Source organism: Bactrocera dorsalis, chromosome 2 (assembly GCF_023373825.1).
Source record: "Bactrocera dorsalis isolate Fly_Bdor chromosome 2, ASM2337382v1, whole genome shotgun sequence".
Lineage (NCBI taxonomy): Eukaryota > Metazoa > Arthropoda > Insecta > Diptera > Tephritidae > Bactrocera > Bactrocera dorsalis.
In genome coordinates, this window is record NC_064304.1 from 49,995,942 (window position 1) to 50,013,143 (window position 17,202).

At 38.0% G+C, this 17,202-nt stretch overlaps 1 protein-coding gene across 1 annotated transcript; it reads left to right on the top strand.

Annotated features, from left to right (window-relative positions):
• Positions 1–230: 230 nt before the first annotated feature.
• LOC105233775 (U-Kazal-Dg21.2-like) lies at positions 231–1,042 on the top strand. Its single transcript, XM_011215933.4, has 3 exons — positions 231–438; positions 506–658; positions 717–1,042. Exons 1-3 carry the CDS (start codon positions 231–233, stop codon positions 782–784), a joined length of 429 nt encoding a protein of 142 aa, XP_011214235.2. The 3' UTR covers positions 785–1,042.
• Positions 1,043–17,202: the final 16,160 nt, after the last annotated feature.

Genomic DNA, 17,202 nt, shown 5'->3' on the forward strand with positions numbered 1-17,202 from the left:
TAGACCCTAAGGTTAGTAATGGAGGGTTAAAGAAAATTGCCAAAAATTGCATTTTTCATTTACTAGATAAGCATTCCATTCGGCAATGTTGGTACGTAAGTAACGTGCACAATTAGACTTAATTCTCATTAACTTAAAACTTTAAAGGTATATAAGGTATATTTTCTACTCTGCCTGAGGCAATTTCCAAACTTTTTCAAACAAGTAATCAATTTACGTAAAATCTAGTTATGTATTTGAAATATTTGTGGTTTCTCTACATAATTCTAAGCCTTGCTCCTGCTGCCGTTGCTCAAATAGTACCATGCCCACTGAAATACCAGTGTCAACCAAAGGAAGAGCCGGTATGGGGAAGCGAGAATCGAGGATGTCACATTTTCCTTAATAAATGTTTCCTGGCAAATGAAAACTGTGAACGCATGAACAATCATCTGTCAAGTGAGTAAAGTTATTATCAATGATCCATATATGAAGGATATTTTGTGCGAATAAGTTATACTTTCAGTGCTTAAGCTAGAAAAGCAAACAGTTTGCCAACAGAAGTGTCATCAATCGTGTCCGGACATAATTGCGCCCGTGTGCGCTATCTACAGGGGATTCCTGGAAACCTTCTCAAACCAATGTGTTCTGGATAAGCAAGCTTGTAAAACGGGAAAGCGTAAGGGAAAAATAAAAAAAATTTATTTAGTAAACATAAATTACCCTCTTTTTTCCAGCCTGGCATTATCTTTTTGCAGGCGATTGTGATGCCATTTACTCGCTTGACGAAAGGAAAGTTTTGTAGGAGGTGTAGAAGTCCCTATTGCAGAGAACAAAATTAGTTAAATATGCATTTTTATTTTAGCCTCCAAATATGTTTTGATATTATTTATAGATCTATCTATTAAGCAGTCAAAATGATTTTCCAAGCACATATTTTTTCTGAAAGCAGCAAACTTAGTTGAAATCCAATACTTCTGATGAAAAGAGCGTCTTCAAATCTTCGCCGATTGTAGTATTCTTCAGAAGTTCTCACACAGCCATTTTCGCGGTTTGTTTCTCTGCCGCATATTATTGGTTTTTTTCGTCAACTTTCAGTTCTGCCGCCATTTTTTCCGTGTCTGTATAAATGGATCGAAAAGGTTCCTCAGCTCTTGGTCTTAGATTTCGGAACGTTACAAGCAGCTTGCGCCAGATCGATCAATTCTTTCTGAAGAATCACGCTGGTGAATGAGCAAAAGAAAGGATATCCCAATTATAGGTTAAAATTTGCTCACTGCAGCGATGATATCGTTGCTTTGATTTTGTTTATTATATGAAAACAAATGTGCTGGTATATAACCTTAGAAAATATAAGATATAATATAAACTATACTTAGCAATTTCTAATTTTACATTTGATGCTAGGCATCAGAACAACATCAAGTGCAAATCCTTGATAGGTTTCGTATTTCTTGCCTACTCCTTTAATTTTGGTGCATCTAATACAAAAAGAAATTATTTTCAACACGAATAATATTAAACACTCTGACTCTGAATCCATTTCAATATATCGTCCTTACTCAAAGATATTTGTAAATATAACATTACGCTAGGTTTATGTAAAAGCAATAAAAATTAATTCCAATATTCGCAGTATTTTCTTTTACGAACTTTGTTTTCCTTCTTCACTTTAAATTGGAACAAACCTTCTGGTGAGGGAAATTTCCGCCATTTCCCCTCTCTGAATCCTCCGCTGGTCTATTAATAACATATTTATATAAAAATTATAAAATTAAATAATTATAATAATAATAAAAAACATAATTACTGAATATATGAAATGTAATATTCGTATACTACGACTACGTACTTTAGGCTCATTCTCATTTATCACCATTTTCATTATTAAAAATATTGTTGCAAACTTGTTTAGCATCGTGCCATGATCGAGCATTAAGTGTTGGAATTTTTAATCTCGCCTGCTTCCGGGTTTTGTACGGGAATTCACTAATTTGTCTTGTTTCAACGACAATATTTCATAAATTGATCTAGAGTGATGTAGTTGTAGGCCCCACTATTTCGGCGAATTTCAAGAGCCCCACCTTTAGTCAAGTACCAAAATACGTTGATGCCCTGTACCAAATCATATTTTTGTATATGTTCGGCTTTTGACTTATGATATTTCACTTAACGGAAATTAAGATACCAAGAGTGTTCTGTATGTTATATAAATGGCTGCCTTACGCATCCTTTTGTAGTTTCTAGACCCTGTTCTATTTTGGGTTCAATAGTAACTAAAATAAGTTAAATTTGAACATATCGATGATTTTGACTTATTAATAGTGAAGTTTTTTAACAGTAAAATGAGAATTAAAAACATTTATTCATAGACATAATGAAGATAATGTTTTATACTAAGTGTACGAGTATCATGACTGCGAAAACTTGCAGCGAATTTACATTTTATTAAACCTGTAAAAGGTCTTAAAACACTATCAACTGTTACTTGACCTCCTTGAAAGAGAATGTGCCCTCTTCTTGGTTCGTTCAATTGTAAATAACTTTTTCGTTCTCCCATTGCCTTCTGGCTTTACATCATTATGCATAGGATTGATCACTTTTTATTTACATTCAGTCATTCGTTTGAAAAATAATTTCTTGTCCTGCATGCAAGGCAATGGTAAAGAAATGGTGGAAAAGATTACTAGAAGATATCACTAGCAACAACCAAACGCATAGCTGCTTTTTCCCTCACACCGTAGAAGCAGGTGTTAGGGCCGTTTCGCTTTGAAAGGAAGATATTGCTTCAAAAATGTCAAAAATATCTGTTATTTGAACAATATTTTTTATTTTTTATGCAATTATTCTAAAGACGTCATATTTCAATTGTTTTGTAAAGCTGAATTCTCTTACTATCCCTCTAGTCATGTCCGCTCACACTTTCTGTGTGCACTCAAGAGCAAAAGTAATCATGCCTAGCTTTGTCTTGTTGCTGCGTGACGCATTTGGAGTAGAATTCTATATCAATTTCGAGCATTTTTCCAAAGTTCTGCTCTGCTTTTACAATTTAACCAAGTGTTCTTACACTCAGCGCGCATCTTCCCTTAGGTTTCCTTCATCCATTAGATGTGCGCTGAACATATGCAAGGTGCATGTTCTACTTTCCCATTCACTGCATAGCTAAGGCCGAAGCAAGCTTATGCACATACTACTCTTCCCAACCACTTGGCCTTCGCAATCGCTCTTATTGTTTCTTGCGCGGAATTTTGATTTATTTTCCTCCTTTATCTCGCTGATTCGTTCCCCTTTTTAAGTCTCTTGTGCTTCGATTGGCGCCATTCAGTGCAACTCTATTCAAAATGTGAAATGTAGTGTATTCAGAGAATATTCTTTTATAAACATCCTTTAGCAACTACTCAATATACTTATGAATTGTGTACTCATATAAGGTGTGTGTGAGGTGGTGGTGATGGTAGACAGGTAGTCGTTGTCACTGAGGGTGGGTGCTTGATTGTGGCACATTTTCTTTGATGATCATTTTACCAACATGCAATCTCACAGTCTCACACTCCGGCAGCAGTTTTAATCCGAGTGACAGTGTAATTATGCTTTACAATTGTTGTTCTTCCTGATATTCATATGCAATTGTTGTTGTTTTCATTTGTAATATTTTTCCGTCTTCTCAACCGGGGCTCCTCCCTCGTACTCAACAGCAATTCAGCACGGCTTTGAATGCTCTTTAATCTTTCTTTTCCGATTTTTGTTAGAAAAAAATCCATATTGGAAAAGTAAATTGATTGCAGTAAGAGGGGCGTGGTGACAGAGTGCATTGAAGCTAAATTGAAATCGTTCAGACAGCACTGGAGTTGAATAAAAACAAAGAAAATCCAAATAAGCGTTAATAATATGCGAAACTTTTTCTGCTTATATTTTGCTCTTTAGTGGAGTAATTTTGATTAAATAAATACCTTAGTGATAGTGATCCTTAGTAAACAATTTAAGATAAATGTTGATCATTGTAACTCAACAAACAAGGAAAAATGCTCTAACATTTGAGATATTTCGAAATTTACTTTAACCGCTGCGAAATGTAAATGCTTCAAGTACTTTGGTCTCACTGGTCAGAGGCTTTTTCTTTGATTAGCGACCGCAAATAATTGGTTTGAATTTCAATGTGATCGCTTGTAGCTTTTAGAAGAGTCAAAATTAGATCCCCGAAAACGGCTACCAGAGATAACGTCTCAAAAGTTCACGAACCACTATCAATAGTTATCATCTGACCTCCTTGCTCTATGCACTATACTACGTTAGAATGCAAATTTCTGGGTAAAATTCAATTGTTGATATCTTCTTTGTATATTACTAATACATACATGTATATGTGGTTGTGCCCGCGGCCAGTTTGCAAATTTAACTTAATGGTTACACATTTCTATAGATAAAGAGGTCTTTTGACTTCCCCCTCATAAAAAATGTTGATAGTTTGTGTAGTCTTTAAGTCATTACCCTTGTGTGGTAATTTATTTACGAATGTGTTAACAACTTGCACACGGCAACAACAATCAATAACTCGTTAGTAATGTGGTTTAAGTTTTATTTATGCATTTGCACCGGGTGGCAACAACAAAGCTGTTTACGCACGCAAGGCCGAATGACGCCTTACATGAACACATAAATTTAATTATATGTGTATGTACTATACATATACATATATACATATATACGATTATGCTGCTGGTACAAATATATTAAAAATGTGCTGTGTCAGAAGTTAATTGAATTGTTAAACACATATTTCCGTTGAATCGATGAGGGTTAAGTCAAGTTGTTGTGGCGCAAATAAATGTGAATTCATGAGTGTTATTGAATGATATAATGTGATACGTACAACGCGCATGTACATATCTATGCAGTTTTCATATTATTCGTACCCGAAATTGCAGCAATGCCTTTGTAATTTCTGGCATTTCCAGCTTTTTTGGTCTGAATCATGAGCGGAGGGTTACTCTAAAAATTCGTCAAGAATTTTAAGAAATTTAAAAATTTCCTTAACACATGATCGTTGCCGATGTAAATGGAGAAAAATTGCCTATTACTTCAGTTGTAAGTGACGAAATCTTCATCAATATTTTCCATAAAGGCAAAACTATAATTTATTACTCTCTCTCGTAATATTTGACCCACTTGATTTGAAATTTTTTTCCAATCACATTGCAACTTGCAGGAATGAAACTCATGGTAATACCTTAAAGCATTAAACGTCAACCAGAGGATTGGATCCCGATATATGTATATACTATATAGAGCTAATACACTGACCAACATCTTCGGCACAAGGTCTGATAGAAAAACGAATATCATTATATATATGTGGAAGTTCGGGTAGTATCGACCAGATTTTATCTATTAACTATACTCATGTCACATAATAAAAAACTAAAAAATGCCCCCTAGGTTTTATTAAGACACCTTACACCATATGGAGTAAAGTCACCCGGAGGTTCAAAAATTTTTATATTAGGTATATTAGGCTAAGGGAAGCATTGACCCAATTCAACGTATTTGTAGCACACTGTATTCACTGTACCTTCAGTTTTGTGGAAGACTGTACATATATGTATATACCACTATCAGCAAACAATTCTCTCTGAATTTCAATTGCATATCCCATATATTGATTGCTTCTTGATTTGTATACAGGAAAGTGGAATAATCAAATAGAATTTAAATTTGTGCTATATGGGAAGGGGTGATGGTTGTAGTCCGATTTCGCTCATTGTGACACAGTGACATAGGAATATTAGAAGAATACCACCTACTATATTTAGTAGAATTAGGTCAGTCGCGTTCCAAAATATGTAATTTCACCAAAACTACTTCGGAATGTAATATGACTGATTCTTCCGCCGCGACTATACTTCGGAGAATGCTAACGATGCTCAGGACAGACATTTCGTTATAGTAGAGGTACGCGATTAAATTCTGTGTAAAACGTGCTAAATCTGAGACAGATACGTTTGATATGAACAAGCAGGCTTACCCAGATGTTGCTTTAGCAAGAAGTGGTGTGTCTCGGTGACACCATGCCATTTTCGAGGATCTGAAAGAGGTGGAAGATGAAGACCGTGTTGGCTATCTGCGACTTCGACAAACACCGACAATGTGACTCGTATGCGCAAAGTTTTGAACTCAGACCGTCGACTAAGTATTCGTTTAATTACCCAGATGTTAAATTTATCAAAATTTGTTGTTCATGACATTGTGTCGGAACATTTGAACACGCGCAAGGTGTGCGCGAAGATGGATCCAAAAGTGCTCACTAACGACCAGAAATTGCGGCGAGTGGAAGTGTGCCAAGAAAATTTCAACTTGTGTGAAAGTGACCCCCAATTTTTGAATAACGTAATTACAGGTGACGAGTCATGGATCTTTGAGTATTTTTTGTTTCTTTGCCTGAAAAGACCGATGAAAGGCAAACATTTTGAGACGGCAAGGGGGATCCAAGCAACATGCACCTCGGCTCTCAAGGCTATTTTAGAGAATGCCACCTCTGACGCCTTCAATGCTTGGAAATCGCGCTGCATCGACGGAGAAGGAGTCTATTTTAAAAGTTTTTAAAGAATTTAGAAAAAAATGGTTCAATACATTTTTTTTTAAATTGACTCAGTCCTATTACTTTCCGGAAAAACAATGTAAATTTCGGTGGCGTATTTAGTTATGGATTTATTGCGCTTTTAGTAGTTTTTAACGGTACCGTTATATGGGGTTATCTTGCCATTTCTTCTTCTTCTTCTTTATTGGCGTAGACACCGCTTACGCGATTATGGCCGAGTTAACAACAGCGCGCCAGTCGTTTCTCCTTTCGCTACGTGGCGCCAATTGGATATCCCAAGCGAAGCCAGGTCCTTCTCCACTTGGTCCTTCCAACGGAGTGGAATACTTTCAGAGCTGGAGTGTTTTCGTCCATCCGGACAACATGACCTAGCCAGCGTAGCCGCTGTCTTTTAATTCGCTGAACTATGTCAAGGTCGTCGTATATCTCGTACAACTCATGGTTCCATCGAATGCGATATTCGCCGTGGCCAACGCGCAAAGGACCATAAATCTTTCGCAGAACCTTTCTCTCGAAAACTCGTAACGTCGACTCATCGGTTGTTGTCATCGTCCAAGCCTCTGCACCATATAGCAGGACGGGAACTATGAGCGACTTATAGAGTTTGGCTTTCGTTCGTCGAAAGAGGACTTTACTTTTCAATTGCCTAGTCAGTCTGAAGTAGTGCCCTCGTTCACTGTCAGACCCATTTGCTTTGCTTTGTCGGCCAGCTTGTAAAGCTCTTCATATTCACGCATTTCGGCATCTTTCTTTTTCTTTCTGCATATGCGTTCGCTTCCCTCTTAAACTCTCGGTATCTATCCCATCCCGCACGTGTTGTGGTCGATCGTAACGTTGCGAGGTAGGCAGTTTGTTTTAACTCCGCTGCGACACGGCACTCCTTGTCGTACTATCTGTGCTTTTGGGTAGGGGCAGCTCTCATAAGTGCGCTCCAAGCGCTCATAGAAGGCATCTTTGGTCACATCATCCTTCTCTTCCGTCGGGGTGTCGGTGATCTCAGCCTTTATTTTCACGAGGACCTCAACCAGCTGGGCAGCGGCACTTTCTCAAGTAAGGGACCGGACATTCCAGATGCATGCCCTTAATTCCTAGTCCTTATTTCGTTTGCCATGGTCGTCATCAAAAGGGGGATCACTCATCCGGGGTTGTTGCTTTTTCATTGGGGGTGTCTTTTTTACGTAGCGAGTCTCAAACCCAGCGCACAACCCTGCGGAGGGGAAGTTTCGCCTTCAAATGTATGTTCTTAGGCTACTCAGAGGATACTTGGTCAAAGACCGGAAGTCGTGAGCTGATTGAGTCATATGTAAAAGAATCGTTTCTGGCCACTCCCAAGTGAATGGCGATCAGAGAACTTTCCTCACTTGCGTGAACTTCTACACATAACTCCATCCTGCTATTTCATAGAATAGGCAAATTTGGCTGTTGTTGCTTCAGCGGTTTATATGTACATTTAATTTTTTAGAGGACGGCCCACACGTCCATTTTTTCAAAATTCTTAGCACACAGGTGCCCCTTGCACCTGCGATCCGCTGTGTCAAATTACAGTTTCATACGAGTATACATATGTTAATTTAGTGTTTATTTATGGCACTTTATATGTTTTCGCTTAAGGGGTTATATACACTTGTGTTGGTTGGAAAAATCGATATTTTTTTTATTGCATTTTCTTAAAGTATATCCCTTTAAGATTATTTCTTGTAAATTTCATAGAGATCTGAGCACTAGAACCAAAGTTACAGCTGTCAACAGCGCGCTCCTCCCATATGCCCCCAAGTACGTGCCAAAACTTTAAACGCGATTATCTCGAAATGATGTTTTTTAAAAAGTACCGTTGCGGTGAGCAAGGTTTCTAAAGAACCATGCGACCTATCGGTCTAATTTTTTGCTAGCTACTTGAAAACTACAATATCTCGTACTTGAACGAAGGATTTGGCGAAATAAACATTTTTACGCAAGTGGTGATGATTTTACTGAAAAGATCGATTTTTGTGTGTCTAAAAATTCATTTTTTTCATTCCCAAAAAAAACTCTTGTTTCAAATAAAAAATCCTTCGTTCAAGTACGAGATATTGTAGTTTTCAAGTAGCTAGCAAAAAATTAGACCGATAGGTCGCATGGTTCTTTAGAAACCTTGCTCACCGCAACGGTACTTTTTAAAAAACATCATTTCGAGATAATCGCGTTTAAAGTTTTGGCACGTACTTGGGGGCATATGGGAGGAGCGCGCTGTTGACAGCTGTAACTTTGGTTCTAGTGCTCAGATCTCTATGAAATTTACAAGAAATAATCTTAAAGGGATATACTTTAAGAAAATGCAATAAAAAAAATATCGATTTTTCCAACCAACACAAGTGTATATAACCCCTTAATACCGTTTTGTGGGCGTGGCAGTGGTCCGATAACGCCCATCTACGAACCCGTCCCCTGTTTTTCAGGGGACATGTGCACCAAGTTTCATTAAATTATCTCAATTTTTACTCAAGTTACAGCTTGCACTGACAGACGGACGAATGGACGAACAGAGAGACATACGAATTTCAACTCGTCTCGTCGCCCTAATCATGTATATATGTGACCTGTGTTGCTTTTCTACTTTTTAAGCAATTAGCGACAAATTCCGTAGGTATTGGAGGCCATTTAGGGAAGGCAGTTTGCGAAAGAGGAAAACTTTTGCTAATTAGAGCCCAACCATACCTAACAGTTCACACCCTCATGTAATTACGTGAATAAATGTGAATGTGGGCTTCTCATACCTGTATGATACACGCAAAGTGGCGTGAACACTTTACACTTTGTAATGTGACCAGCAACGTTTAAAGTGCGGAAGAAATTTGCGTGACAGCATGTTTCCGGTTAGCGGAAGTGGCTTAGCCACAATTTAGAATTTTTTCTGACTACCAGTAGACTTCTACGTTAAACAGTTGTCAGAGTATGCACCAGAAAATTGGGTTCATATTAAACAATGTACACGGAACTTTTATTAAAGGAACAACTGTATATATTCGTAGAATTGGCAATAGTGCAAAGTCATCTATCAATCAATCTTTTGGTTCTTTTTGCTCCATACATCGGGGTCTTTTCTTGTCTTCAAATTTCTAAACTTTAACTACTATTACTGAACTATTGGTAAATGATTTTTTAATCGTTTCTGCAACTGTCATATGGTGTTCGAAGATATGGTGTCCATAGATCCTTACATGAGTTGGAAGAGTCTGCATTCATTACCTTTACAATAAAGAAGATGTAAGTGCAAACAAATGTAAACAATTACAGTGGACGCTCTATAAACCGGAACTACGGGTATCACAATTAAAATTGCTTATTGGCCGATCTCAACATTTGCTGATGTTTATTAAGGATAATTTTTAATCGGACAGAAAGACTGATCCTATCCGCTTATGTGAAATTTCTCTGTATTAATAAATTTGATAAAAGCAATTATTAATACGAAACCTGCAACCACAATAGACATCCGAACGATTTTCTACTCAGCTTGTATTCCTGCTCTCTGAAAGCACTCATCAGCAACTCGGTATAAGGGAACTGTGGGACGGTATTTTAAGTTCCTTACGCACACCTGCAAACGAAACCATTGGTTTTCGAAAAAGCAAAAGAAAAGCTGGTACAACGAAGAGTACCGTGTCGCAACGGAGAGAAAACAGATTACTTATCTCGCGATGTTACGATCGACAATACAACGTGCGGGATGAAATAGATATCGTGAGTTGAAGGAAAAGAGAAAATCCGAGTTCTATCGAGCGTATTGTGTGAAAGATTAAAGCCCACTAAGACCTAGAAAATCAACAACTGGCCAGATATTCACCATGCGCCAAATCTTGGAAAATACCCATGAAAAGACAATCGATACACACCACCTCTTTGTGTATTTTAAATCTGCTTTTGACAACACGAAAAGGAGCTGCCTTTATGCCGCTTTATCTGAATTTGGTATCACCGTAAAACGTATACAGCTGTGAAAACTGAGGTTGAGCAACACCAAAAGCTCCGTCAGCCCTCTGATACCAAACGAGGTTTCAGACAAGGCGACTCCCTATCGTCGTTCTCGCGACTAGGCTCCCACGTCACTGTTGAGAGTCGTAACTTCGAAATCGTAGATAATTTCGTCTATCTTAAAACCAACGTAGAATAATTCTTGCCAACAGATGCTACTTCGAACTGAGTAGGCAATTAAAATGGTGAATTGAGATATACGACGACATTGACATGCCATTACCAATCTGTACGGAGTAAAATCAGCCGGATGTTCGAAAATCCTATATATTAGCTAGGTCAAGTTTTCGCTCAATTTAGTCTATTTATACACTGTTATGAGTAAAACACGCTCTCTCATTTTCTTTGAGATAACTCACATGTTGGCCGATATATGCGGTATTAAGTCGTTGTATTAGGTGTTCATCTTAAATTGGTGATTAGATATGGCACTTAAATATTGTCCTTATTATAGCAAACACACCGGTCAAAGGTACTAATGGTGGAAAGAAAAAATGTTTGTCTGTGTCAAATATCAGCTATAATTCCATTTGAAATTACAACAACAAAATGGTTACAATTTATATATTTATTGCTACTCAAAATATTATCAAAACACCTGTACACAAATGATCTGGCAACAAAAGCCATTTAAATGGCTTAATTTTGTTTTTAAATACAGCTCAGCAGCTTCCTTAATGGCATATCCGTAGGGTATAATTTGCCTAATGCTTCCCTGTCACTTAAAAGCCACAAATATTTCTGGTTTAGCGTTCAAAATGAGCATCTCTGTATCCCCATCCACCCGCATACGGCTCGTTTTCGCATTAGCTTGCTCATTTTAAACATTTTCTACAGATTACCGTATTTTTTGAAAACAAAAAATAATAAATGAAAAAAGTAAACCCAAATAGAAGCTGTTGAATCCAGATTTGCTCACTTACCTTGGCATCTGTCTACAACGCAATGCTATTAAGGGCACTTGACAAGGAACACGGTATAAAATACGCGTACTTATTATGCTCAAGCACAAGCAACCGCAAATGGCAAAACAGCCTCAACAGCAACAACATGACGTGCAGTCTCACAACTTGCGCTTTGTTGACTTCCGAAGTGATAAAGCGCCATAATGTCACCCTATTAACTGTAATATTTTCTTAACATTTCCCTTCGTTGCTCTGCACCCTCTTCTTCCGTTGCCTTGCTCGCTACCGAGCTTGATTCATTTCATTGCTTTTGCATTTCCAACTTGTGCGCGTAAGACATGCTCTCACATCCTGGACGCCTTCCCTCTCTATGTGTCTTGATCCTTAGCAGCGTTTGCTACGTTTACCTTCTTTATCTTTCAACCAGTTTCGGTTGCCAAGTACAACTGTTCCCGCTGTCGCTACTTGTACTCCGCTGCTATTCGCTGCTAAATGGCGCAAAACTCAATTGGGAATTTTAAAAGTAAAGTTGAATTTCATGTTCTACTCTAGCAATTGTCACAGATGGTTTAATTGAAGTAATTACATGCGAAAGCCGTCAGGATTTTCTCCCGCCGTTGCGCCGTGGAGCTTACATGTTGCATATACTATAAGACAGTAGCACCATTTAATGGCTGAGCGCGCAGTAGCGCTTCCAAGGGTGAGGGCAAGGGGTGACGTTGTCAGGATTAAAATGATGACACTTTTTATGATTTTATTACCTGGTTTAGCTGCGAGCTAAAATCGTGATATTCTAAGTACGATGTGTGTATGAACGTGGCAGAATAACTCTTTCACAGCTCACACTTCTGCCACAGCAGATAAGGGTTAATTATGTGTTGCTTACATATTTGTTGTTTTTGTTTTGTTTTGCAGATTAATTTTTGTATCTCTGCGACTACCCCTTTGTCTTGCCACATCCATCTTGTTTGCGGTTGTTTTATTGCTATTGTTTTGCTGTTGCTGTTTACCTTTGTTTTGTGTTTCGCCTCTAAGCGCACTCCGTTAATGACAACTGCGTGTAATTACTTTATATGCGCTCATTTAAGGTGTAATAATTATTTATGTGACTTTTTCATTTACCAAACAACTTGCTTACCTTTTAATTACAACCTCCTTGAGGTGCGATTTTTAAAGCGTATTAGAAGCATTTTATTTACCGGTTTGTTTTCGCTCAGCTTTGTCATTTCAACCGAACTCCAAAACTGTTTAGGGTCGACCAGTTTTATGCTACTAACATTTTGTTATTGCTTAATTTTTATATTCTGCTGCCGTGAAAGATTTGAAATTGTCAAACTATTTTTATTACTGCCAGCATCCTTTTGCTGTTAACTCAATAACTTTTTACCAATACATTACTATCATTGTCTTTAAACCGCCATTTCTTTGCTCAATGTGTCTGAGCTCCGTTCTTTTGTCAAAAAGTTTACTAGTTTTACGGTACTTTTTATGTTTATATTAAACATCTGCAGTCAAAGTTTCAGCTATAAGTAGCTAAAGTGGGTGATATTTGAACGCAATTAGCGGCTTACAAATTTTAAAAAAGATTGAAAACTATAAACCTTCTATAGTTTTCGGGCAATTTTTATTAAAATATTGGTGTTTGTTATGACGTAATTCACATCACCTTAACTATTACATATCGTTTATATGGTCGGAGGAAAAAGGAGGCGCATTAGCGCCGGCCCATTGACCTCTCGGAATGTAACAATTAAAGCTTTATCCAGAAACTCAGTGAATTTCGAAAATAATTTCCACACCAGCTGTCCAATGTCTTTTAAGTCGGAGTATTAGGAATCTTGGAACGTGTCCCTTCTCACCCGGGCATTTGCATAGATAATGCCCAGCGCTCATCATCATTCGAAAATGCTCTGCTTTCTGCTGAATCCATTTTTTCCGATTTCCGAAGATGGGATTTTAAAGTTGGTGCCCAGTGATTGGCCTTACAATGTGGCTGTTCAACCCAAAGTAACTTTGTAGTATGCTCTATGTTGCTTGTGTTCCAGGACCTGAGTTGTTTCTCTAGAATCCATTGCTTCAACTATTCTTGAAAAAGCTGAAAAGCTTGGGGCAGCTTAGGAATGTGTCTCCAGCTGCCCCTCAGCAAGCCAGGTCGTCTGTCTTTTCATTTTCTTCTATTCTCTATATGTCCGGGTACGCGTTCGGCCCGTCAATGAATATGTAGGTTTCGCCGTTGGAAATATTAACTACAGAACCATTGGTCCAGTCTTCTTTATTGTAGAGTTAAAACAATGTGTTCAGTTCCTAGTAGGTCGAAGTACAACCGAGAGCACTATTTCATTAACAAGGTCGAGTATGATGCCGTGCCCGTGAACCGACTGCCAGTAAGCATTGCCTCATACGTCACTTGTAAATGTGTTGGCCGGATAAACTGCAGAGGTTTTATTCAGGTAGTTCTCATTCCAGATTAGAAGGGCTTTGGAAACTCTGCCCTCAATGTGTTCTTTACAACTTAGTTTTTTTATCTATCATAACCCCGAGATATTTGATGAGAGTAAAATAGTTCGATCTCTTAAGGAGAGGAAATTGAATAACGAAGTTCTCTTCAGCGCAAACGAGATAAGCGGATAGTTACCACACGTGATCTTATGAGGGGTTTTTATACCTTCTTCATCCTATCTGCCTTGCTTGTTGCTTACTATATGCCTTAACTAGGCCAACAGGTTCAAAAGAAGCGGTAGCCGAACCGAACTATGTCAAAGTTATATTTTACTTAGTAAGCGCCACGCTGCTCCGGTAGCAGCTAATGAGCTTGATTAGCGGACTTTTGACGCTGGGCTACTCAGGAGTCTGCCGTCCTGAGAAAGTGTCAACCTGACCCAGCAACCATTGCCACGGTATCATCTCCCTCCTTCTGCGCATTTGATGACGTGACTCCCGGGTGATCTCCGGTGGACGTATTGACCGAAAGCAGTTCCACCTGCCACCCCGCACACGCCTTTCCAGAGCAGTCAGAAGTCAATGATCCAAGGACAGGATTGGGTTTATTAGACCATCGCCGATTCGAATAGGAGTTGTTTCTCTGCCAACATGCTCTTTCGGGGTCTGTCAGTGTCGCCTCCGCGTAAGACTTCATTTTCTCCTCTGCCTCGTCAATGGTAATTTTCTTCTTGTCGGTTATTGAAACCGACTATTCCGCTGAGTCTGTCTCTTATAAGAGGTGTGATACTCCACTACTTTTGAGCAATTCGAGACTTCAGTAGTTTGGAGCCGTTTACCTCACTCCGGAGGTTTCTTATTTTCGGGGAAGGCCCCGTTGTTCTACGGAATAGATTCCACTGTTCTTAACGTATTCATCTTGGTTGGTTGCACTTTAACCCGGATGGGTCTTTCAGAAGGTATTGTATACTACTCAAATTAAAATCTTTCCTGGCGAGTTTGCTGCTACATCCACCAACCATCGTCCCAGATACATATATACATACAAATGAAGTAGATTACATGCTCGCCATATGTATGGTTGATTCCTCACTGCGTCAGGTCCGCACTTTATTTGTGCTTGTAACCAATCCAAGTGCGTTTTGCGTCTTAATGGATTCAATAGTGAAGCAAAGTGCCGAAATGATAATGGCTGGTGGTTAATAATGTTCTGACAACAAACAACTGACGCAACTCACTATACTTGCAAAAGTACGTACCAATAACTGTTTGCAACATTCAGTAGCTTACAGCAATAGCAACAAGCGTTAGTGGAATGAGAGCAGCAGAAATTTTCCGTTTAGCACGAAGACTAATGCAAAAATATATTTATTGAAATTGTGTGATCCCCAGGGATCAATGGAGTAGCTGCATCTGTGTTTGCTTATTTAACTGTATCTGCTGCTATTGTTCTTATATGTTACATCGTCAATAGCATATTCCTTTAATGCCAACTGCCTGCCTCATTGAGTTCTTAACCCCCAAATCTAAGTACTTATCCCAACTTTTTACGTTGGTTCATTTCGATGCCTGTTGTTTACACCATATTTCGTTTTTTTGTTTGTCTGTCCTTAAATTTCGGTCAAACACATTATGTGTAATTTACGAGATGCTTTGGTAATTTAGCCTGTCAGTTACTTTTTATAGGGTATGCACAAATTTTGGTGCAGATAACTTAGTGCGTGTAATTGCATGAATAATATTTTGAAGAATATTCTTTCAAAACTTCAAAACGTTTGGAGCAAAATTGACGCATAACCGACAATAAAGTCGGTCTTATATCCGTTGTTTTATTATAAAATGTTTTAAAGCCCTTTCCCCAGTACGTTTTCAAATTGGTGTCCTTCATAACACCAGGATTATTACATCGATCCTTTTGAAATTTCGAACGCTAATTCTGTACATAATTTACGTGCTAATTCTGGAACTTTTACAATAACAAATATTCTATTTTTTTTAAACGACGCGTTTTCTCGTTAAAGTTTTCAAGAAAAAATGTAATTCCACAAAACTCTCTCGGAGTAAGGTATTACCTGGTTAAAACCATTATCTAAAGAGTGATACCGATACAGGAACGCTATTTTTTCAGGGACACGTCGAATAATTGCTGTCATTGCCGTATTTTTGGAATATTTCATGAGTCTATTTATGCAAAATTTTACGAATATCACTCTTCAATGCACCTCTAGTTTTAATAAAGCTATTTTACCAGTGTCGTCACCAAAAAAAATAAAAGACATCCGCGTTTTTGCACATATTAAATTAGATCATCAATGTACAGCAGTGATATCAGCCGTCATTTATTTTTCGAAGCCAAGGAAATACCATAAGGTGTAAAACGAATCATACAGAGTAAAGTCAGTCGCATGTTCGAAAATGCTGGAATTAGTTATATAGGCGCTAGGCCAAGCTTTCGCTCAAATTTATCTATATTAGGCACAAAGATATACTGTTGTGAGTAAAACACCCCAGCTCATTTTCATTGAGAAAGCTCACATATTGCCCGGTATATTCAGCACAAAGTCACCCCGATGTTCGAAAATGTGTATATAAAGTATATGGGGACTAAGGGAAGTATTGGTTTGATTCAACCCATTTTCAACATACAGACATACCGTTATAAGAGAAGGATTATCCCTTAATTTTAGTTATATATCGATCAAAAGTTCTATAAGTACCGGGGTCGAAATACTCGGTACCTAGGAGCTTGAACAGTTTCTATTGGATGTAAACAATTTTTGATCATAAGGTGGCACACACTAAAGACATTATTCGTGCAAAGTTGTATCCCGTTATGTTTAACCCTTCTTGATTGGCATTCTGGAATCTGAACGAATCAAGTGGAATCTAAAATTGTGTTATATGGGAAGTAGGCGTTGTTGTTGTCCGGTAGACATGCCATTTTCAACTCGTCTAGTCATGCTGATCACTTACATATATATAAAATATACCCTAGATATATATCGATTAGTTTTAGCTGATACAAACAACTGTTAGGTGAAAAAAATATTTCAATATACTAATTAAAGTTTTGTTTTTATTTACTTGGAAGCTAAAAATTAAATTACGTAATACCAATTGGGAAAAACTTAAAGGAAAATATTACAAAGCAGCACGTCAACAAAGTTTACAGCTGAACAAAAGTGAGAGTGTTCACTAAGTACAATGGCGAAGCGCAATTCAGTCAGCACCGACGAGATTTCATGGGAATGTTTTCTTTAGAAAATCTTTAGC